The sequence below is a fragment of the Cheilinus undulatus genome, linkage group 3 (genome assembly GCF_018320785.1).
Source record: "Cheilinus undulatus linkage group 3, ASM1832078v1, whole genome shotgun sequence".
NCBI classification, from domain to species: Eukaryota; Metazoa; Chordata; class Actinopteri; order Labriformes; family Labridae; genus Cheilinus; species Cheilinus undulatus.
This window is the reverse complement of record NC_054867.1, coordinates 44,965,094-44,989,124: the sequence shown is the minus strand read 5'-3', so window position 1 is coordinate 44,989,124 and position 24,031 is coordinate 44,965,094. Positions and strand designations below refer to the sequence as shown.

At 37.6% G+C, this 24,031-nt stretch overlaps 1 protein-coding gene across 1 annotated transcript; it reads right to left on the bottom strand.

The window, feature by feature from the left end:
* Positions 1 to 1,060: 1,060 nt before the first annotated feature.
* On the bottom strand, positions 1,061 to 17,825 carry nudt3b (nudix (nucleoside diphosphate linked moiety X)-type motif 3b). The gene is made up of 5 exons (XM_041783946.1): positions 17,548 to 17,825; positions 16,011 to 16,121; positions 6,253 to 6,297; positions 6,073 to 6,157; positions 1,061 to 5,771 (listed from the first exon to the last, which is right to left on the bottom strand). Exons 1-5 carry the CDS (start codon positions 17,644 to 17,646, stop codon positions 5,575 to 5,577), a joined length of 537 nt encoding a protein of 178 aa, XP_041639880.1. The 5' UTR covers positions 17,647 to 17,825; the 3' UTR covers positions 1,061 to 5,574.
* Between the last annotated feature and the right edge of the window lie 6,206 nt (positions 17,826 to 24,031).

Below are 24,031 nucleotides of genomic sequence, written 5' to 3'. Positions count from 1 at the left end.
TAAAATGCCAGAAAGGAAGTTTGGTAGGAGGACTGGCCTGGGTCTAAGTTAAAATTTAGGCCACAATTTATGAGACGGGCTTTTTAAGTTGTCCCAATTTTGAAAGACAAATCACCCAGTACCAAGTCTTTAGTCTGAAGTGAATTTTTGCTGCAGAGTTAGCTATATATGGTGAACATTCTGCACACTGTTGATCATTTATGTTTTTAATCTACAGCATGCACCTGTGAGGAAGCAGATCCATAATGTACATTTATTGAATACTAAAATGCACAATATACTCTGCACCAGTGGTTCTCAAATAGTGTGGCATGCTGTGGGAATTTGTACATCCACATAACTCAAGATACAGTAACATGCAATTTTTGTATGGATATGGTGTGCCTGAGATTTTGGCTTGATCTCAGGTGTGCCTTGAGCAAAAAAGGGTGAGAGCACTGCTCTACACTATTAAAGCAATCTGCTGAAAGCACTTTTAAATGTATCATGCCAACATGAAATGATTCCTCGCTCAATGAAACATCAGTAGAACCACAACTTAAGAAGTTGCCAATTAAAACTTCACAAAGAAACCAATTTTTCCAAAATATGAAAGTCTTTTCAGGCTTCCAGGAAACAGTTAAACTCAGTAAATTCAAATTTCTCCCAGATGTGAACAGCTTCTTTGCTGTTCACTTCACAGCAGGAGTACATTACAGAAAAATCCCAAGGTTTATCAGTGTGCTTGACTGTTTGGCTGTTGACAAATCATTCATATTTTAAATTTTTTTTAAACAGTTTTATAAGAAATATACAGCATAAATGTAACTTAAAGACTTAATAATTAAAACTGATTTAATATTGCCATATTTAGAGGCATGTGTCTTTAATCAGATTATACAATTGATCTTTTATTATGTGAAACTTATAAAAACTCATGTAAATATTACATAACAAATTTAAGTTTATATTAAAGAATGTAGCTTTCAAATCAGTCCCTATAGATTCATTGTATTGTACATGATGAAAAGATTATGTTTGAGATATGTGCTCATATTAAACAATAACACAGGACAGAATGTGAAATACTGGTGTTTATTTGTTGGCACATTTATATTACAATCTTCAGTCTTCTCGCACTGGTTTTATTCCACAGTCCCAAATGACAAAAGAGGAAAAGAAAAGTCCAGTGACACAAACTCCTCAAAGAACACACGTATGTAACTTCAAGGCTGAGGTCAACGGCTAGAAGTGCACATTTGTTGACTTTGTTACTTAATTGAAAGTATTTGGGGTCATCTTTTACAGCTTTTTCAACAGTTTATTATTCTTTTATAATCAATAAAGTCATTCAGTTGCCGACCATGCCAAAGGAAACTGAATGTTACAATCCTCAGCGGCAAAGTGATGTGCTTTTAATATTTCAGCTTTGGCCACAAGATGGGGCAATTTGTATCTTAACAATCCCCTTTGGTAAATCAAAGAAATTATTTCATGGCTCTACATTTTTCTTTTGGTAAATTTCCTCTCAGTTTTTAATCCTAGATCTAATTTACAAAAGGGCCTATTGTGACAGCAGTAATCTCTTTAAGAAAGGGTTATATGCGCCATTATAACTCCCATTATTTATACCAGAAGCTGCCTGAATTTTAAATTTTAAGGGATTTGTTTTATAAGAAAAAAAGACTCATGTTTCTCAGACCAAAGCCAAAGAGCATCCTCTGGCTGTAAGGGTGCTGTGTTAGCTATATACATGACATTAGCCTGTCAATAACACAATGGATTTAAAAAAAAAAACAAAAAAGAAAACTATGGATAAAGAACAAGTGGTCATTAATGATTTAGTCACTGGCGGTTACTTGTAGAAATCCTCCTCACATTCATTTTGACAGTACCCAGCATGGCATCAAACCGTCAAGAGCAGACAAATTCATCACTAATTATTAACTTGAGGGATATTTTTAGATTTTTATAAGCCATATACATGTTAACCATTTAATCTTAACATTATTTATACCTGTCAATAAAGACTTAAAAGAGTAAATTGACATGAAAACACTGTGAGGTGCCATCATAAAGACAGACTTTGACCACCACACCTCTGGGATACAGCGCAATAAAGTCTTAGGAAGACTTTAGACCCTTTTCACATCAACAGTTGTCATTCAGTAAGAAAATGTTTTCATTCAGGGATTTTAAAGAGGGCGATATAAAGAGGTTGTCTACAGTCTGACCTGCTGGCAGAGTTTAAATACCCTTTAAAATAATGGGCAAAAAATAAACAATTAAGACAACTGCTGTCAACATGGAGAGATTTCCTGCTGCTTTCCTAAGTCAGCATTTGATCCAGTAGCTCTCAGACCTCAGCATAACTTCCCATGAAGACTTGCGCTTTAATGTTCTGTGAATAACTAAATCATGACACTGTCATTTTCTGTCTATTTTGAAAGAAAAAAACACTATAATAGTGGCCAGTTTCTTTAAGTAGTCTCATCTGACCAAAATTAAAACAGTTTTAAATCACAGTCAGCATTCAAAACTACAGATCCCACAGGTCTTAGCTATCTGTAACAAAAAAATAAGACTGTGGACATTGTGTTGCTTTTAACTGCAAAAGAATTGGATATCAGAAATCTTGCTTTACAAAAGGCAGTATTGGACATTTGCCCACTGTACTTGCACTTTAAAGCAAAATACATTAAAAAGTGATTATTGTAAAGATGTTTTACTAAAAGAAAAAAAATGAGTGAAATGTAAAATGAATATTGGAAAACAAAAACCACAGGTGGCAACATAATGTTCCTGAACACCAGCTACTTTAAGTTAGTATCTACTTTAACCAACTTAAAGTAACAACTAAAGGGATGCATGGATGCCAGATTTTTACAGACCAAGCACTAGAACTTAGATTTGAGCACTCAACCATACCAAGTACATATCTGACTAATTGATAATGTCTTTATAGTTATCAAAGTTAAATTGAAAGTTGTTTTTTCATTAGATGTGTCTCACCCCTCTTCTTGATAATTAAGCCATGTAGTTTGCAATCAGCTCTGCTGTTACCATCCTCATTTATGTTCAGATATTTAACTGCAGGCATGGCGCCATCTTTTTTGTTCTACTTGCATAGAGGAAAACACGATAGTGTAAAATGATACAGAGTACAGAAACTGCAGTGTTTTAAGACTTTGAGTACCTATCCCTCACATCAGCACCAATATCTGATTTTTTTTTTTTTTTTTTGGTATTTGTATATTCCTGGACAGTTATATAGTTTTCAAAAATTAGCTATTGCTTTGGAGCAAAACTTAGCCGAACAGATGAGCAAATATGGATATATAACAGCTGAAACTGTGGCTAAAGAATGGATTAAAAGTAATGGTGGAGATTTAAGCTTACAGGAATGACTGTTGTACTTAAATGATTTGCGACTAGTAGGGACAACAACAGAGGGATTATTGGACTTTGCGATGATTAAAAAAACAGGAAACAAGATTAAATATTAGACATAGGCCACTACTTTAAGAGACAAAATTGACCTAAAATGGTTAGTTTCAGATTATGATTCATGCGAAATAAACTGCAAATTTGCCGTATGAAAATCTTGTTTAATACCAGATTTGATTTTTTTTTAAAAATGCAAATATGGGGTACTTTTAGAATGTTTTGTTTTTAGAATATTTAAATTATATGTCAATTTTTTGTTGCTTCTTAGTTAACATATGGACAGAACGTACAGTGTCATGACTTTCTATAAGCTAATAAAAACTCTTCATGGGAATCAAGCTGAGGAGAGAAGCACAGCTAAAGGATGCTGGCTCTGCTTTACTTCTAGACCAAGTCTCTGTTGCTGACAAGGTTGTTTCATTTTAAAGCTCAGCTAAAGCTGAGAAAGAAATTTAATATTTGTTAAGAATTTGGAAATAAACAGCATAAATAAAAGGACTTGTAGAATAATGAATATTAGGCTCTTCAGCGTCACCTACAGCCACAATGCTTGTTCTTTAGCCTCAGATGTACTGCATACTATCTCAAGAGAAACGCTCCAGAGCCTACACTTTGAGGTCAATCAGTTCAGCCTCAGTTGAAATGACGTACGACTACAGATGTGTAAGAGGTGTTTTGTCATTTGTACTCTCACCTTTGATCTATACAGAAATAAACAATTTACAATAAAAACCTCTAACATGCTATCTACAGCGCCTCCAGTTTCACAGTATTGAGCCTGCTGCCTCTCACCACATCGGGGCCGAGTGACGCAGCTTGGCTAAAGAGACTTTTGCCAGACGTTAGAGAGAGAAAACAACAAAAAAGAACATAAACTAGTATCCAAAAGCATTTTACATGTTAAAAATGAGGTCTCAAACTGTACAAGGCTTGTTTGTTCTGCATCTTGCCAAAGACAGCATTATAGATTCCATTACTTTCAATGTCAAGCAGGTGTTTAGAGTGTTTTTGGGGATGCAGATTAAATACTAAAGGAAGGGTTAAAAAAAAAAAATCATGACTGTAATGAAAAAGTGCTATGTACGAACACAATGTAAACAAATGCTTTTAAACCAAACTGAATGTGAGGAGTAAAATATGAAAATGGGTTTTAATAACTTAAGTGATATGTATTGAATCTGAAATTACAAGTCTATGATTTTGAAGTTTACTATTTCTACCCTCTCAGTATGTGGAGGAAGACTTTGTAGTCAGTCACAAAAAAAGCATTTAAAAAAGGAAACAAAAGGGATTAAAGAAGGTAAAGACACTGAGGAGAAAGGTGGTTCGTTTTACTTTTGTAGGTTGACATTCTTTCACTCTCTTTGCTGTAAATGTGCTCCATCGGAGAGTGTAACTTGTAGTGCTTGGCTTAGCTTCCCCGATAAGAGAGAAACAAACTTGACACTTGAAATTGAAAGATCAGTGAGGGGCCATATCCTTCTTATTAAAGCGACATCACCAACCCAATAAGGACCAAAATGAAGAGAATCCAAACCTTACCACATGTCCGTTGCACGGTCAGCATCAGGTCACTCAGAGCGAGTGAGATACAACAAAACAGTGCTCATGCAAAGACAAGTCACTTCCCACAATTCTGTTCATTCAGATACAGACGACATTTCCTATCCGCATTAACAGGGGGAGGGGGGTACACTAAATGGGCACATTCATTCACAGAAAAATAAAAATAAAAATGGAGGAAACGTTTAAAAAGACCACCAAAAGCCTTCAGCTTAAGCACTAAGTATACACTTTTACATTACAACAGTAAAAAGTAGTTCTTGCATTCAATAAACACCACGCTAAGGGCGCGTTAAGGAAAGAGGATGAGGAGAGCAAGGGGACATTTCATGCAGTTGTCAGTAAAAAGAAAAACAAAAGAGGGGTCAAAAATTACATTTACATTTACAAAGTGTTTCAGACTATTCACCCGACACTTGTCATCAAGTCTGTGCCACAGTTCTGGCACAAAGGAGTTGGCAAGGCAAACCATGTTATTGAGACAAAAAGAAAAAAAAAAAAAAAGAAAGAAAAAAGAGAAAATGACACAAGTAAGAGCGCAAGTGGTGGCGAAAAGCTCCAGGGGTGTCAGGGTTGTGGTTTTAGTTATCTGATACCCGAGACAGAGCTCTGATTGATGCTGTAGGTAGGGGACAGGTCCCCACCTATCGTAGCCACCAAAGGTGTTCCATTACTCGTCAGGCAACTCTCCTGGAGAGCCTCGAAGTAGGTGGCCTGCACAGGCTTGTGACACTGCAACACTTGTATGGCATCGTCTATTTTAAACCATTCCCTTTTTCTCCCTGTTGACAGAACAAGACACCATTATAAAACAACTTAAGACATGTGAGAGATGACACGAGGAACAACAAACATGTTGTACAATAAATAGGTTTTACTAATTAGCAGTTCTGCTACAGCCATGAGAGTAGGAACAAAGCTGGTGTTATAATCTCCCCCTAACAAATATGCATTAAAATCCCTCCAACCGTAAAAACGCAAAGGCTTGGGATAGGAAAATAAAGCTACAGATAGCATGTGACTGCCTGAGAACTTTGTCCATATGATCCCCATTATGAAGAGTAAACAAATGCAGAGCTTTACCAATGTTGACCGAGTCCTCCCAGTCCTCCAGCACCTCTGTGACGATAAGAACGTAGACGTAGGTTCTATGTTTCCTTTCCTGGTTCTGCACAGAGAATAAAGCATATTTTTACTTAATTCATAAAACATATTTCACTGACATTTAGAGAAAATGTTTAAAAAAAAGAAAATGAGCATCACCTCAAATACACCAACTAATCGACCCAAAGTCCCCTTTACACCAGCCTGGGAAAGAAAGAATGATTAAAATGCTTGAAATAACAAACCACATTATAGAACAGAAATGGAGGTTTCCCTAAATATGAAGAGGCAGAAGGGTAATGCAATCCTGCAGCCTGACATAAAAGTTCATTTCTGAACCTTGTCCTGTTTTGTTGAGGCTGTATTTTTAAAATGTTGGTTTGTGTTTGCCTTTCAGTGGATTACATTACATCATAAGATTGCTTTTATCCCCTGCAAATTCACTCTGTGTAATTCCTGAGTCCTTTCTGAAATCTCCAAATAACACAGGAGTAAAGCCTTTACAAAAACAGTCTCACTTAATTTGACCAAAAGCTCAAAAGCCGTATCTTCCATACACAGAATTTTCCAGTTTGGTGTGCAAAGCTGTCTACTCTTCCCAGCAGCGAGATTATATTTGTTTGGAAATGACAAAAAGGGGAAATTTAGGCCTCAGAAGTTTGTTTAGAACTAGCTTTTTTTTTAAACTTTTAAAAACAACTGTAACTCAAATTATGTGTGATTCAGGGTTGCACCAAACATTTTTTGCTCCATCTTCTGCAGTTTTCCTTTTTTTTTTTTTTTAATATAAACTCATTCCTCAGAAAAGGTCAGAAATGTATAACACATCTTTAGTAAGCACAAGCTTCCTTAGTCTTGTTTTGATGCAGAAAGGAAGAGGAAAAAGACGTTTTTCAGAAGCTTAACACAGCAGAAGTTCAGTTTATTAGTAAGGAAATAAATGCTAAACTTTTCTGCTAATGAGTTAATTTGCCAGTTGTTCACTGATGCATTTCTGCTGCAGTGCTAGAACAGTTCATTAATATCTGTTCAAACAAAAAATAAAGTAAAAATACAAGAGGCACAAAAGTCTGTCTTTAACATCTCACATGGAGATCACCTTATTTCTAATGTTTTATTTTGATGTAAGGCTGACTTCCATCAAGTTTCAGACGAACAAAAAAGTAAATCTAAAGACATCCATTTGGAATTTGAACTGGTAGCAGTGAAAATCATCAGTCTCATCATGATATAATCCAACATTGATTAAGCAATGCAATGTTTGCAAATATCAAAGCCTGCAATGATTTTAAGTGTTTTACTGTGTAATTCCACAACAGTGCCAAAAATCAAGCTTTGCCGTCATTACACCTCAAGGTATTCATTATTAGTGCTCCAACAGCGTGATATTGCATGTCCCTGTCTGTCATTTAACAAGGCATTTCAGCTCAATGGGAGTGCGACAGGGCATGACACAGAGAGAGCTCCACATACACACATTTGAACACAAGCGCTGCTTGTTGATACAGTTATCACCTCTCCCCTTTGTTACAACTTCCAAAGAAGGGATTGCCTTGTTCCTCCAGCCTATCCATTCAACACAATCAACTACATTTCACCTTAAGTTAAAAAGTGGATTTTGATGTTTTGACATTTTAATATTTATAATGTTGACAACAATCTATTGGAACATATCCTGAGTTTTGCTGTAAAGTGCCATGTTTTTCATGTTTAAATGCAAATGTTTATCATTTACTTTAAAGGTCCTGTTTACCTTTTAATCAGGGTTGTTCAAACTTTTTCCACTGAGGGCCACACAGAAAACTATAAGGATGGCAGGGCCAGTTTCATAGACCTCTGCTTTATGATGTCAAAGTTAGTATATCAAATTTAGGTAAAAATGTACTTTGTGATTAGATGTGCTTTAAATAGCTACTTAATGGCTGACAAAGCAAATAGTCAGTCATGTCAAGGATTTTGAGGAGGCCAATCAGATTTCAGGGGAGCCCTGCCTGGCCCTGGCTACCGCCGTCTCCACCCCAGTCAGGATTAGAATGATACTCCATTTACCAAAAAATTTACACAGTTGTTTCAGTTAAGTTATGAAAAAAAAGCCCATCAATACATCATCCTGTCAAAATGTTTGTTTACAGATTTAGCACAGTAGCACAGCCTAGTGCTGAAACAAAGATGTACATCACAGTCAATCACAAGCATCATGTTCTAATGTGGGCCATTTTCATTTTTTTTCTAGAATTTGCTGCAGGTCAGTTAAAATGGTCTGAGGGCTGCATTTGGCCCCCTGGCCATAGTTAGGACACCTCTACTTTAAATGATGAACATCTATTTTCCTGCATTAACAAATGGCCTATTTTAAAATCATGAGCCTGGCTTGTTTGCTCCTACTTCTTTAAAAGATTCCTTTCAATGCATGTTCACACATCTAAACTTGAATGGTTATTTTGTTTCTTCAGTGTTTTAACTGTTTATCATCCACACTTCTTTATCAATGAGTAGACAGCAAGAGAACATTTTTATTATGTATATTATCTTAAACTGTTGTACATGAATAAAAACTCTGGGAGGACCATCCAGATGCAGTCTATGTCCAAAATCTTTCCACACAGCTGTCTCTTCTGAAAATGAGAAACCATCTTCTTTATCTCAGCTGTTTGTAGCTGTCCACTTCAATGCTAACGGTGGTGAGCTCAGGATTACATGCCACTGGGCAGAAACTGGCAAACAGGTGCCATAGGAATTTCAATTTAAAGGCACATTGTAATGACGATATAGACTGATGTTTTGACTTATTCATCCATCTGATTGAATCATCCAGATTGATAAATCATCCCACCCCTATAGACTAGGACAGGTATTTTTGAGTATTTAATAGACTTATTATTGTACAAAATAATTTGCAGATTCATCATCAATAAAAAATAGTATCTTGAGGTCCCAAAGTCTACAACTCAAAACATGTCAGTTGTTTTCACCTATTACATACTGCCACATAGTGACAACTTCTCTACAGATGTTTGAAGCGTCATAAAAGTGCATGTAAATGTTAAACAACAAAGACAATGTCTCTGCTGTCTGTTCCTCTCTACATGATTGAAAACCAAAGCCAGAGCTGACAATGGCTCCATTTCACACTCTTGTTATGTATTCTGTTAACAAAAATAATCTGAAAGATATATCTCGACTCCCTGAGGTGAGTAGTAGGTCAAGTTTAGACACAGAGCCAGGGCACTTGCTGACATCTTTGCAGCTTCTTCTTCAGGTTCACGTTTCAGTCTATAAATAAGTGTTGACTGCACACAGTGTGCCACGGATTCAGTTTTGAACCCTTCAGGCCTTCAAGAAGATCATCTGTGAAAGACCAGGCTCACCACAAGAAACCCCAAAGACATGCCAGGGATTAAGTAATAGGCCAAATGTCAACCAGTATTTTTAATGTGATGGAAAATGTCTTCCAAATCAAGCGTTCCTGTAACTGAAAACTACTGGGCATCAATCTGGAAGTGGACGTACAGCTCTGAGGCTAAATTATACCTTATGCAATACTATCTTCTGCCTTCTTTGTGCCAGTCAGCACCGCTGTATGACTCCTGAGCATGAGGCAAGGTAGTGGACAGTCAGATTGAAAGAGGAACTCTGTATAACCTTTTGCCTGCGCCTGAGCGCATTGTCTCGACTCATCCCTGGCAAGACCCTAAACCAATAAGCACAAGCAATCACCCACCACTCATATAGTCATCAGAATAAGCTCAGCAGGATTAGGATGTGTGCTGTTACACCACCATCCAATAAGAGGCTTAAGGAGCGAGAGTAGGCGGTGATGCATTAAAGTCATCACAAACTTTCTGAATGCAGCCTTTTGGCTCTTTGAACAAACCTCAGTGGCGACCTGACATTGTGTTTGACCCTGTGGAAATGTGTTGGCAAGCAGACTGTCCTGCAACTGTCGCTTAAGCTACCAAACAGCAGCAGCAGCAGCCAGGATAAGGGATGATATCAGCATCCGTCAGTGTGACGGATCACACACAGAGAATAGGCTTTCTGTGGTCAGTGAGCCACCAAGAGCTGACAGCCGGGTTAGGGTTGGGTGGATTGGATGTCTTTAGAGCCCTGTCGCCTTTCTGATCAAAACGCCAAAGCAATGACCTTCATGTACACAAAAGGGACACCGTGTTAGGGGATGGATGTAGGCTGTAGGGGCAGGATATTGATTTCCAATTAGCTTCAGACCTGTTGACCAATTGCTAGACAATTCCTCTAAAAACAGAAAAAGTCATTCTCCCTTTACAGACAGCTGAATGTATTCATCAAATTTTCAAGAGAACTCAGAACATACCCGCACGATAGCCTAAATAAATAACAGCCTTTGGAGTGGCAGCCCTGAGTTCAACTGCATTTACTGCATGTCATCGACAAATTTTTCATCCCCATTTTGGAGTCTACACCTGACTATGTCCTCTCAAGAAAGGCACGACAAATAATATTTTTTGAATAATCTTTCAAATAAAAGGATAACACCAGTGTAATATTATTTACTTAAGAATTTCTGTGAAATGACTGCTAAGCTATTTGGCTTAGCTGAAGTTACTTCTACAGTAAAAACAAACGAAATACATAAAGAGAATAAATGTCCAATCATTTTCTTTCTTTTAATCAAGCCTGACAGTCAGTTGAAACCAATAATCAAATACTTATTGAAAGGTTCCAAAAATTTTGATAAATTTTAAATGTTTTCATATATCTTGTTTTTTTCAATACAATTTAAGGTAATGAAGCTTTTAGAAATTAGAACTTAAGCATTATTTTCACACAAATGCTGCTGCGAGTAAAACTGAGAGCACAAATGTTTTGGCAACATTTTGCCAAAGATTATGTGCCGTTTGTACAGTGTGTAGGAGTTCGCCTACATTTTTTTTGGTAGTTAAAAATGAGAAAATGTTCAATTTTGGGTACCTGGGACTTCTTTTTTTCATTCCACTAGAATTGAAAAATGTATCAATATGTTTGATTTTTGTTAGGGATGCCTTATACCGGATTTTTTGCAGATATCTAATATACTGTTTTTTCCAAACTCATTCAAGCTGATGCCGACACACACACACACACACACACATATATACATACATACGTGTGTGTGTATATATATATATATATATATATATATATATATATATATATATATATACAGACCTTTTTATTGTAAAACACTACAAGTGTCTTCAGTGCAGGGAGGCTGAATCAAGCATGGCTGAGAGAGGAGCTGAAGTGTACGGTCTGGTAGTTTATTGTTTTACATTTGGGGCTTCATTCAAGGGCACACGGGTAGGCCTCCTTGGGTGTTTGGCACCCTCTGCAACCAACGACCCCTGATGGTACAGTTGTACATTTTGCTGATATTTAATGCCAATATATGATTTAGGGCCTATCTCCACAGTCTTTTTTTTTTTTTTTTTTTTTTTGCACTGGCAGTGCCGATAACCTCATTTTCAGAGTGCTTCTCATCAGCAGTCCTTGTTGCTACATTACAAAGAATGAATACCACTTTCTTCGTTAGGATCTGTAACGTTGTTTTAAAATTGCTCTATGCATTTCATATTTACATATTTTAAGGAAATTTCACACAGAAGACATGCAGACAATGTAAAGGATTCCTATCTTGACATGGGAAGCAGCTGCAGATCTAAAAATACCCTTAAAAAAGTTTCTCTTTCACTATTGTCAAAAGTTATGCCCCTTCTTGGTTTTGATTGGCAAGTGAAGGAGAAGTGACATTGACGAGCACAGTGCTGTTCCAAAAGTCAAACGGGTTTCAACTAAATTTTGTGCTTAAGTAACATTGCAGTTTAAAAATCTGTTACCATGGCCACCCTACATTACAACAGGGTATTTCCGTGCTCAAAATGAGGCAGTGGTTGCAACTTTATCAGCGTTTACATGTGCATGGGTCACATGCTACAAGCACACCCAAACACCTTCACAAGCAGCTTTTAAGAATTCTAATAATTTTGTCATTGAGAAAAGACAATTCTGTTTTATCATCAGACAAATGCACCATTACCACCTTTGACATGTTGCAGTTAGAGGTGTCAAATTCAGTGGTGCACATGACCTTGCGGTTAAGGTGCGCCCCGTGTACGTTTGTGGGCCGGGTTCAAGTCTGGCCTGTGGCTCCTTTGCTTCATGTCTCTTTCATCCCCATTTCCAACTCTATCAACTGTCCTCTGCTATAAATAAAGGCAAAAGTCCAATTCATCCAATGCTGCCTTTGGAAGATGGTATTCTTCATAAAAACACTCTTATGAGGGCTGGTTGTGGAACAAAATTAGACAGTACCAAATTCTGCACCAAATTTTGCATGCACGAAAAACCCCAAGGAATATAAACACCAATCTCTCATGTTGCCCAAAGACTGTTACACACTGATTTCTAGTATGAAACTGCTTATTTCAGTGGGGCTCTTACTTACTCTACACTCAGCGAGTGCTGTACAGTTGTTTTTGGTGCTTTTGTGTGATAAACTTCCTGGAATTGGTTCTTCTTCATGCTCTATAAAGTTATTGCCAGTTGCAACCATAATGCATCTTTAGAGGCAGCACAGTGCAACGTTGCAGGGAAGGGCACTGTTTAGGATCAGACAACATGTACTGGACTTTTTTTGCTGTCTGTATTTTGATGGAAAGGGTTGTAAAAATTCCATCATACCGTCACTATAATTTTCTCTTTAATATCTGTAATATAATAAAATTCAATATGACTTTATTAGAAGTGTTCAATTTATGAAACACAAAGCCTTTGTTAAAAGGCTGGACTGTGGAACCATGCACATTTTTGTCTGCTGCACAGGATTTCTAATCATTACCCCACGCTAAATTTTAATAATGAAACCAGAAAGGACAACTTGATGTGACCATCACATACTCCACAAGTTGCACAGGCTCCATCTGCAAATGTGCATGCAACAACATCAGACTGATTTAACTCTATAATAATGGTAATATAACAGACTTTATTTAGGTTAATTATTATTATGTTAATAACAGTTCTGAAAAATTAATATAATGGACTTTCTTTAGATTAAACATCAAGAATTAAGCTAGACTTCTGATCACGTAGCTTAAGTTTACTTTATGATCTCATAAATACTACAGTGTTCACCAGCTGCTCTCATCATCATTTTTACTCTGCAGGAGGCTGTCATTCTATTTGTGATAAGGTGAATAGTATATAAAGAGAACATTATTTTCTAGAAATCACTGTGCTCAGCCTTTATGTGCCGATGATTGTTTACAGCGGCCGCAAAGATGTGGAGGAAAAAAATCATAAGAAAAACTATTTCTTCAATCTAAAATTAGAGCCACAACTTATGAGACCATATCTTCAGTTTGTGCAACGTACTCATCGCTTAACACTCTGCATGCAGATCTGTATCCCTCTGTAAAATGCTAAGACAGCCTCTCAATGTGCTGTCAGCACCAAGACCGACGCGCTTTCACTAATCTATGGCGTCGAAGTCAGTGATAGAGCCCACTGGCTACAAGATTCTTTAATGGATTAAATAACCTCCTTGATAGTCCATGTGTGCAAAATAGAAAAGGTCTACGCATCCGTCTGTGTGTGGGTGCTGAAACACAGGCTCTTCCTCATCTTTCCAGTCGGTCAAAACTACAGTCTTCAAAATCCTCCGTCATCCTTCAAAAAAATCCATCAATGAAGGACAATTTTGGTTAATGCGACCTCTGTTTCAGGTATATCAAATATATATATATATATATATTTTTTTTTTTTCCTCTGGTTGAGCTTAGGGGCAGAGTCCAAGGGTCTGTTTGAAAAGTCCATAAAATTACTTCCTAAGTCCTTTCCTATCCACTTTTCTTTAAAGCCCAGTAAAAAACATCACAGAGTCAAGGAAAGGTGGGAGAATGAGGACAGCAAAGGAGAATAGCAATGATTAAGAAATCCGATTGCACTTTCCCTAGGCGGATGTTACGGACGTGTGTAATTTGAGTTAAAACTACAATTTTACGTTGATGGACTACAAAATTCGCATCCATCACTCACCATGTTCTGTGTTTAGTGCAGCGAATGAAACATGAAAGCCTCTGTGATAAATTTATGAGCTCATTAAGTTTTATATAGCCCAAGATGAAGCACTGTGACTGTGAACATCTAGAACAGCAGAAACTTTTCTCTTAATCTGAATTCTCTTCATAGTCAGTACAACTAAATGAATGTTATTTAATTCCTTTCATTTGCAATTTAATTCTTTCGTTTCTGTTAATTGTACAAGTCAACTCTAATCTTCCTTTCAGCTCATTTTGTGAGAAGCTCTATTAACCATAAATAGAAAAACCTTCAATGGCTACAGATTCTCCTCGTCTTACTTTGGTAATCATAATGACATATATAATAACCACAATTTGGAAAAATGCCAGCTTTGTCGCTTGAAATGGTTATGACTAATAAACTCCCATCACACTAACTTTTACATTTCAAAATAGCAAAACAAATGCAGTTTGAAATACAGACTGATTGATTTACTGTTTGGATAAAAATGGAAAAGAAGAGAAATAGGCTAGTTATATGTGGGACGATATAGTTGTCATGTCCGTAATATTCCTCTTTTTATCTTTATTTCCTCTAGTTTATCACACAAATCATTAGTTTGACAGTGAAAACTAGAAAAGCACTCGGAGAGCGCAGACCTCCGCCATTAGCCCTATCTCCCAATAGTAAAGAATCCTTTAAAAAATTCCTGGATCCAGACGGTGATCTGGATCTCCCAAAATCTAATCAGTTCTTCCTTATGTCATTTCTAGACATTTCCTGAAAATGTTATCAACATCCATCCATAACTTTTTGAGTTATGTTGCTAACAAACTAACAAACCCTGCCGATCACATAACTTCCTTGGCAGAGGTAATTATTGTTTGGATCGGTGCTAGTAACATTACGGTCATATTGATCGTTTGTTTTGATAAGCGGCCAACAGGTGCGTCACTTTAGTTGAAGCTGACATAAAGAACTGTGGGTCGTCTTTTCATCTCTCCTTTGGTAAAGTGTTTCCTAGGCTAAAGGAGATAATAAGGGACGTAATCAAGATCCTTTCCTTTTCAGTTGGAGAACTTTAACAGCCTTTATCATGGCCTACACTCAAATACTTCCGGGTTGTTTCACTCAGTTAGAAACCTTCTTCAGCAAAAAGGACTATTCGAACAGATCCCAGGTAATGACTGCGGTACTCTTCAAATCCCTAACCCACACTTCAGGCTATATCTGGGCATTTTCCTACAGTTATTGGTATAAGAATAATTGTATCCTTACACCACTAGATAAAAATTCCTGAAGAGGATAGCATTTTAAAATTAGAACTACCTAAATCGTACAAAGAATGAGAGCTGATTCTTTTCCAACATCTCTTCAATTTCTTGGTATTTCTCAGTGCTGCAGGGAAACCGCTGGGTAGCCAGTGTTCAATCTCAGTGTGACCTCCTTTAGTACCCAAACACTGCTTTGTAACATGATGCTATGATACAGCTTACATGTTGCTAGGCTCTCTATCTGACTGTCCATGCATACAGGATGACTGCACTGACAAAATGGGTTCTGAGAGCAAGGTATTAGGCCCAGTGTTAAATACAGACATGATTTAATAGAAATGAAACACAATACAGCTTAAGAGCCAAGCTGGAAATGGAAATCCATTCTGAGAAACAATATTCCTGGTTATGTACTAAGTCTAGAAAGGCATGTTTCACATCCGTGTTTTGAATATAAAGGTCAAGGAAAGTTTAGTGGTGCACAATCTTCACAGGAATGCTCATCTGACAACCCCAGACAGACAATAACAAGAACAAAAATGCAGCCCAGGTTATCCGCTTACATAGTTAGAATGATAATGCAAAAAAGATTGCAGGACTAACCTCTTCACACACTTCTCGAGCTGCAGCAACATTGGGTTCCTCCTCTGGCTCCATTCCTCCTCCAGGAACTATCCATTTGTCAGGATGCCGACTACTACTAACCAGCAAGACCTACCAAGAATCCAATAAAAATACAAAAGTTGTTAAGACTTGCAGTCAAACTAGGGTATTTGTTGACAGTGTACAATGTTTTTGTTTAGATTACACAACTGCTGCTGATTGAGCAAGATAGTCAGTGGTCTGTGTAAGATAGAGAAGTAAAAGCAATGAAAATCAACAAGTGATACATCAAGTTAACACAGGAAAACTTTCAAAATTACAACTGCAGTCGTCGTGAGCAGAGTTTTCCAGCTGGATATTGTGCGAATGTGGTCAACTCACTGTGTGGTTGCAAGAAAATCTAACAATTTTTAAAATAGCTGAGGTGTGAGTCACAGACTTTGTTTCTTCCATTCAAGTATGGAGAGTTTATGTTTTCAACAATCACTTGGCGAAAATCTGAGCTTTGGCTGAGTGCCGATCTGGTGGAGAAGAGCGAGTCTGGTAGAAGTCTGTTGCAACATGCAGGTCATACAGATGTGATTCACTGTAAACTAACAGTCCATGCCGTTCTCAATCCAACCTTTACTTTAACCTTAATGAGGAATTAGTTTCGTCTCACAATGTCTCCTTCCTCTTGTAAAATGTTCCCACCACAAAGACATCTTTGTGCTTGCTGACTGGACATTAGCTTTCCAAATCACCCCTGATCTCAAATAACCCTTTGCAGGCTACTTTTTGGAGGTTTTCACTGAGGAGCAAAAGATCAAGTGGTTCATTATCAGTAACATTGAAAAAAGGTTAGATGTATTCAGAAGAAACAAGCAAATTTTGACGTTAAGCCGCAGGGGTGACTCAAAATATGATATAATTCATTTTAGCTCAGTAAGTACCGGCTATCTCTACCAGTGCTTTCTTGTGGCTAACACAGCTAATAGCTAAATAGCTACTTATCAGCCTTATGTTTAGCTATCAGTACCAGTTACATTAAGCTAACAGTCCACCGCTACTTTTTTGCCGTATCAACTCTAACAAGGGTAGACACATATTTGGACCCGTAACATCGGGAAAGTAAACAATGATATCTCTCCAGCCATGGCTGGCAGTTGAGTCACCACTCAGTGTAGTCATTGCTGTGGGCTGTGGTCGCTGGCCGAGAGCCGGCTGCCCACAGCAGCAACGCGGCTAATTAGCAAGCTAACATTAGCATTAGCGCGCAGCTAACAGGACGCTGGGTATAAACCAGAGGTTGCTAAATGCACAGCTAAAGAGGCTTACATAACACCTGGGTAAGTACGAGCGCTAAAACTATGGTTTAAACGTAACCACAGAGGACAATAAAACAGTCTCTTACACAGGATTACGTATCATTTCATACAGAAATAAACCCCCCACTGTGTTCATAAATGTGCCGATTTACAGGCAGAAAAGACACACAGAGCATCTGCGGCTGCTGATGCTAGCCTGGCCTAGCAGACAGTGACATCCTCGGACTCACCTCCTCCTCGCTTTCGCTCCTGAAGCACAGACAGGCGGCCCTCTTCTTGTACCCATCCCCGTCGTACGTCCGGGTTTGGTTTGACTTGAGCTTCATCATTTCAAAGGGCACAAAAGTTCAAAAGTACAGCTAAGTTTACCACTTCAAAAGGTGATGGTTGTAGACGCAAAGTCCTCCTTCGGGGAACCTCGGCGTTTTAGTTAAAAGAAATAACTTCTTCTTCGCTTCATTTTCACAAACCTAGGCACATCTACGGCACGGTCGCCATTACAAGGAGCCGCTACGCCCACGACGTAATTTAACCTTTAATAGCTCGGCGAGCGTAAGAAAAGTACGTAGCTGGCGGTGGAGAATTGGGGCAACGGATACGAGGAAAACGCAACAGCACGCTCTGACTGGAGTGAGCCGGTAAAGAAAACTGGCACTTTTGGCTCCAACTAGCTGACCACGGCCACTTGTTTGAGGTGGATACAATCAACACAGTTCACCACAACACGCTCTACATGTAACGTTGTTTACATAATATGCCCTTATAATATCAAGATATTGCAATACTGGTTCATTTCTAGGGTTTCAGCACCGCTGGCAATGGACAGCGCCAGCATGATCCTCTTAATTGATTCGGTAAGGTAGATTAAAATGGTAGCGTTTTTGGTCAATAGGATCTCTTCAATAATACAGATTTTAAAGGATAAAAAATGAGATAGTTAAGGAATAAAGCAAAGGATGATGAGCAATGAATGAAAGGAGAGTCAATTAAACGTCAATCCGATATTCCCACTGCAGTTAATTCTTAATAGCAAGCACAAAGCCATTAACTTGTCAGTTTTACCTGCCGAAATGTGTCAATTTATGCCTGTCATAGCTAATAGTAAAATTTAGCATGTCTGAATAAAGGTAATTATCTGGATTTGTAACTGCTGTCAGTCATAGTCATGTGACAAGCTATTAGAATATAATAATAGTACAAATGCATTTTATTTATTGGCACCTTTCACAGCACTTAAGGTCACCTTACAAGGCAAAGCTGAAACAAGGCATGTAAAAAACAACAAAAATATTAAACTTAACAATGAATTAAAACATTTAATACAAACAGTGTGTAGGCTGGCAGAGAGAAATCAGTTAGATTAAATATGCAAGTTTGAAAAGATTTGTTTTGAGACCGGGTTTTAAAATGGAGAGATAATGTTTGTTATGGATATCTGGTGGGAGGGTGTTCCAGAGGCAGTGAGCTGAGTGGTTAAAGGCTCTAGACCACATGTTGGTCAAAAAGACAGTGAGTAGAATAGAGGTAAAAACACCTGAGAGTCCAGGGAGACAGGGGACGCAAGTGTGCAAGAGGTCAGGAAGGTATGGAGAGGTGTGGTTATGCACCTTGTGTAGTAGGATTGACTTTAATTGAATTAAAATTATCAAGCAAATTATATATAGATCTATTGATACTGAACATGTTTTCTATTTTCAGTACCTGAAATAATTTAAAAATAATTTAAATATCAATATGTGGCAGATAAGCCTTTTTGTCACACAAGCAAACTATAAATTACACATAGTTTTGGCTAATGAAGTCTGAAGTTTAAATTTACCAGTGTTGTTTTATTTGTTTCAAAGCCTAACAGTCAAATTCAGATGCATCTTATAATGTCACTATACGGATTTCTTATAACGGTTCTTCCCAGTGGTGTGCATGGGGTGGCCCAATTGTTGAAAAATTGTTGCTAAAGTGCCCTCTTGGGAGCCAAAATGTGTGTTAAAGTGTCCTCTTGGGAGGCAAAACGTGTGTTAAAGTGCCCTCTTGGGAGCCAAACAAGTGCTAAAGTGCCCTCGAGAGCCAAACAAGTGCTAAAGTGCCCTCTTTGGAGCCAAAACACATGCTAAAGCGCCCTCCTGGCTGGCAAAACACACTAAACTGCCCTGTTGGGTGGAAAAAAACACACTAAACTGCCCCCTTGACCGGTTAAAACATGATAAACTGTCCACTTGGGTGGCAAAAAGGTGTGTTTAACTACCCTCCTCATTGGCAAAACACACTAAACTGCCCTCTTGGGTGAAAAAAAAAAACACTTAATTGCCCTCTTGGCTGATTAAAACATGATAAACTGCCCTCTTGGGTGGTGAAAATGCGTGCTTAAGTGCCCTCCCCGTTGGCAAAACGCAACTGCTCCCTTGGGTGAAGAAAACACATTAAACTCCAGAAGACCATTACGACAAAGAAATACTATGAAACATTACTGTTGCAATGACTTTTATCTTGGGTCCTTTTTTGATCTATATTTAGCCAGAACTATATCTCATTGAACCAGTTTGGATTATCTGGTGCTAATATGGTGTTAAAATGCACTAGAATACAGGAAATGGCATCTACTTAATTGAAAATGTTCTGGGGGAAGACCCCCAGACCCCCTAGGGATTTATTTAGTTATTTATGTGTGATCTTCACAGTCCAACATTGAATCTACACAGTTCTTGTGGATGCTGATCCTAACTACAAACTAACTTGAGTAGCCTGTCTAGTTAGTCTGTTTTAAGACTATATAATGTGCCATTTGTATAACATATAAACATATCTAAAGTGCCCTTGAAAACCCGTAAAACTTAGTGCCCTCTTCAGTGGTGAGAGCGCGCTGTATGTGCCCTTTCTTTTCTTTTCGTTCCTGCCCTTGAAAAAGTCTGTGCACGCCACTGGTGCTTCCCACAGTGTGGGCAGAGGTACTGTAGGTGTGTGGATAGGTCATTTACATTAACTAAAAACCACAGAAATAAGAAAAAAACACATTTGAAATGATCATAAAATATTTGATTACATGTCATTATTTTTGGACTCAGAAGTTTTAAAACACAGTCAGAATGTTTTTTTGACTCATGTCACCTTCTATAATTTATTTTGTCTGATGTGAACCAGTGTCAAGTTTTAAGATTTTAAAAATGTATAAGTGTCTTCTGAGACATTAGTGCTACACTGTAAGGCCAAACAGTAAAAGGATGTTTAAGAAATGATTGTGTTGACTTGAAAATCCCAAAAAGCTACTTCAGCTCTTTTCTCTGAGCTCATAGAACACATTTTTAGTTTAAAATAGACAGTGCTCAATCAGTATTCTTTGTCATTGTACTAAAATTATTTGACAATCAGCAGAGCTTTTCCCAGAATGCCTTGGGACTGTTTTGTACCATGAGTGAAGCTGCTGACTCAGTTAGAGAGTCCATAACACTGCTTTATTGACTTCACAAGACCAGCATCCAGCACTGACCTGATGCAGGAACTTCTTTGTAGTTTTAGCAGTCATTTTTTGGTCTTCAGTGTACTTTGTGACCCCACAAACACTTTACCAGCAACCTTAATGTATCTGAAACCAAGAATTTCCCTGTTCATGAAAAAAACAATGAATAAAAGGTCAATAATTGAGTCTCATGCTATGGCTGTACAAGGGTTTTGGTGGGCCCTAGAAGATCTACAGGTCACACATTGGACTGCAACATACTGAGGTTTGGGAAAGGCTGTTTTATAAGAAAGCGTATTTGTTTATACCAGAAGTTTCTTTTTTACTCTCATATTTCTTATTTTGCTGCTTCTCTCATACACTTTGGCCGTCTTCTATCCATTGAAGTCCAATTTCTTTTTACAGCTTTGACAATCCAGTTTCCTAGCAGGGATCAATGCAGTTCCTTCACCTTTATCGGTCTCTCCCCACACACTGACATTTGAAGAGGAGCTTTCTCTTCTCTAATTATATCAAAGCCTACTCTTAATTGAAACACACCCCTCTTTTATAATGCAAAAACGGTTTAATGTCAAGCAAAAAAGAAAAAAAAAAAGACAAATGCTAGGCACATTATGATACTCTATGTACTCTTCCTCTTTTAATTTTTTGTTCCATATATTTATATAAGTCTTCAAAAAAATTGAATGTAAAACAAAGATAACCTCAGTAAACACAGATTAATGATTTCTACATCATGTCTGAGAAAGAACCAACTGTCCTTGTATGAATAATTGCCCCTTCAGTAACTCATTCAACCACTGAACCGAATTTAAATGATCACTGGGTTCAGTAACACTTGAGTTAATCAGACTTGATTACTGTCAGTCCTTCTGAATCAAAAACACTTCAGTAGAACCTTTCAAGTGATTTGGAGTTTGCCAGACATTTCCCAACAGGGGACACTGTGGTTCGTGATAAAAAGAAGAGATCAGAAAGAAATGAGTTAGACTATGAAGGGTTAAAAAGCTATTTCTAAAGCCAAAGACTCCAGTGAACCATTATCTCCAAAGAGGAAACTATAACAACGGAGAATTTCCAGTGTGGTGTTTGTACCAACATTAATCCAAAAATATCCCCACAACAAAGACAAACATCTAAGGAATGGGGGCTTTGTTCCCCTCAGTTAAGGCCAGCGCTCATTATTCCACCAAAAGAATGAGGTTTGGCAGAAATGGTTCCCATTGGAGATTTTCCGACTTAAATCAAAGCCAGAACAGAAGAAAAGCTGGGTCTTATTTGGCAAGAATTCATTGATGAGCCCCAAGATTTTGGGATAAAAGTGGATTCTAAAGCCAAACCCTTTGGGGGGATATGGTTCCTGTTACATCATGTGTAAAGCCAAAACAACATACTACATTAGCATCATAATCCATGCCAGAGGCTAAGGATCTACTGTGTCTGACCTACCAATTTCTTTGATGGCAGAATAAGAATATATTAGCCATACTCACAAATCTTTGAAATTAAACTGAGCAGCAAGAAAAATGGATCCAGGCCCGGTTGGTCCAGTGGTTTAATTGCACTCTATTCAGAGGCTGTAGTCCTTTCCCACCCAGCTTTGACTCGGACCATTAAGCCAAAGTCATACTACACATTTTAAAGCTATCAGCACATTAGATTTACTTCCTTAAGCAGCTCACACATGCAGAAAAGCACTACATGTGGTAAACCTGCAAAACGCTGTTAGTCATCCAAACCTTTCCATTCATGTGTCTAGAGGAAGAGATCTGTCAACAAGTGAGTCATTACAAGCAAAAAAGACACATTCCTTTGATTTTGTAAACCCTAGGTTTTTAACTTTCAGTCTTTTGTCAGGATGATTGTCATTTCATGCTTTTCACCTTTGTTTTTAAAGGTACTAAAAGCCTACTATAACACGCTTTTATCCTCTAAAGCTAGCTGACTGCATTTGTGTTCAAATGAATGAATGTTTTTCAGCGGCTGATTTAAGAGTGTCAGGGTCTCACATTCCACACATTTTTCCTTTGTAAAACAAAATAGCACTTTCTTTTCTTTTAATGTGTGAAAATCCATTTTATTTTCGCATAGCGCAGTAAAAGGAGGCATTCTTTTAACAGAACTACACATAACTGCAACAGGAGGTATTTGAATCCCACAGAAAAGAAACAAAAGAAAACAAAGGCTTATTGTATGCATTAGTCCAATGAAAATAATTGACGGTTGAAAATCACTGTCGAGTGTGTATGTTCAGACACACTTTACAATGAATAGATACATTTAGAAGACTTGAAGGTCATTTTTTATTAACTCAAATCAATATTTCTCAGCAGTCTTCTGCCTGTAACATACACTACTCTGCAAGTGCCAGCTTGTGCAAGGAGAAAATCATTTTTAACTGAACAGCAAAAACTACATGTTGTTTTCTCAGTGTTAAACGTTTTAGAGTTGATTTAACTCTCAAACTGTAATCTTAACTACATTCTGACTTAAATGGCCTTCAGTGCTAGCGTTATTTAACAGTGTCGATCCATTCAGTTGATCCAACTCTGTAGAGTCACTTGATCTTATCTCTGTCCACTGCCATTTCAAATCTGGGGGACAGAGTTTTCCCATCATGCTCTTGGGTAGTGTTGAGATGTGTTTTTGATGTTTTTATATGTACTCTTTATATGTGTTTAGATATGGTCTGTTGTACAGAGATCCCTGTTGGGATTTCTTTTCTTGTGTTTTATGTTGAAATATAGTTGTCTTTGATGGTAAACTAGTCTGCAACATGAGTGAAGTTATCTGCTAAGTAAGCCACTTCCTGCCTGTGGTGGGGGATGATCTACAAACTTTCAACTCAGGGCATGTTCTAGCGCTGCATATGTCTCTTTGGCCCATTGTGGCGATAAAATTTCTTACTTTGCCATAATTGTTCAATGCAAGGTGGCAATGTTTTCTAAAATGAGAAGCACTTTGCACTATGCTTAAAATTACAGATACCTCAAATTTATTTATGTAGAGTTGTAGAAATTTGGGAAAGGTGTTAAATTCAACAAGATGGGAGATGAATTAACAGTGATGATTTTTCTGTGTACAGTGTTGGAATAACTCTGGTTCAGTGTTAGAAATATATAGTTCTAAAAGTGTTGAATTAACACTCAAAAGAGTGGACACACTCTTTTCTAGTTTTAGATCTGAAACTCTTAGTGTTAATTTAACACTCACAATTTTGCTGTGTGCTTTCAAATAATACTTCTGCTGATATTTGCAAGAAA

Excerpts from the sequence above, each read along its gene's own strand:
- nudt3b (XM_041783946.1), bottom strand. The coding sequence starts at position 17,646 with ATGATGAAGCTCAAGTCAAACCAAACCCGGACGTACGACGGGGATGGG. Across the intron at positions 6,298-16,010 it reads CTCGAGAAGTGTGTGAAGAG|GCTGGTGTAAAGGGGACTTT; the intron begins GTTAGTCCTGCA and ends TTTCTTTCCCAG. Across the intron at positions 6,158-6,252 it reads GATTAGTTGGTGTATTTGAG|AACCAGGAAAGGAAACATAG; the intron begins GTGATGCTCATT and ends TTCTCTGTGCAG.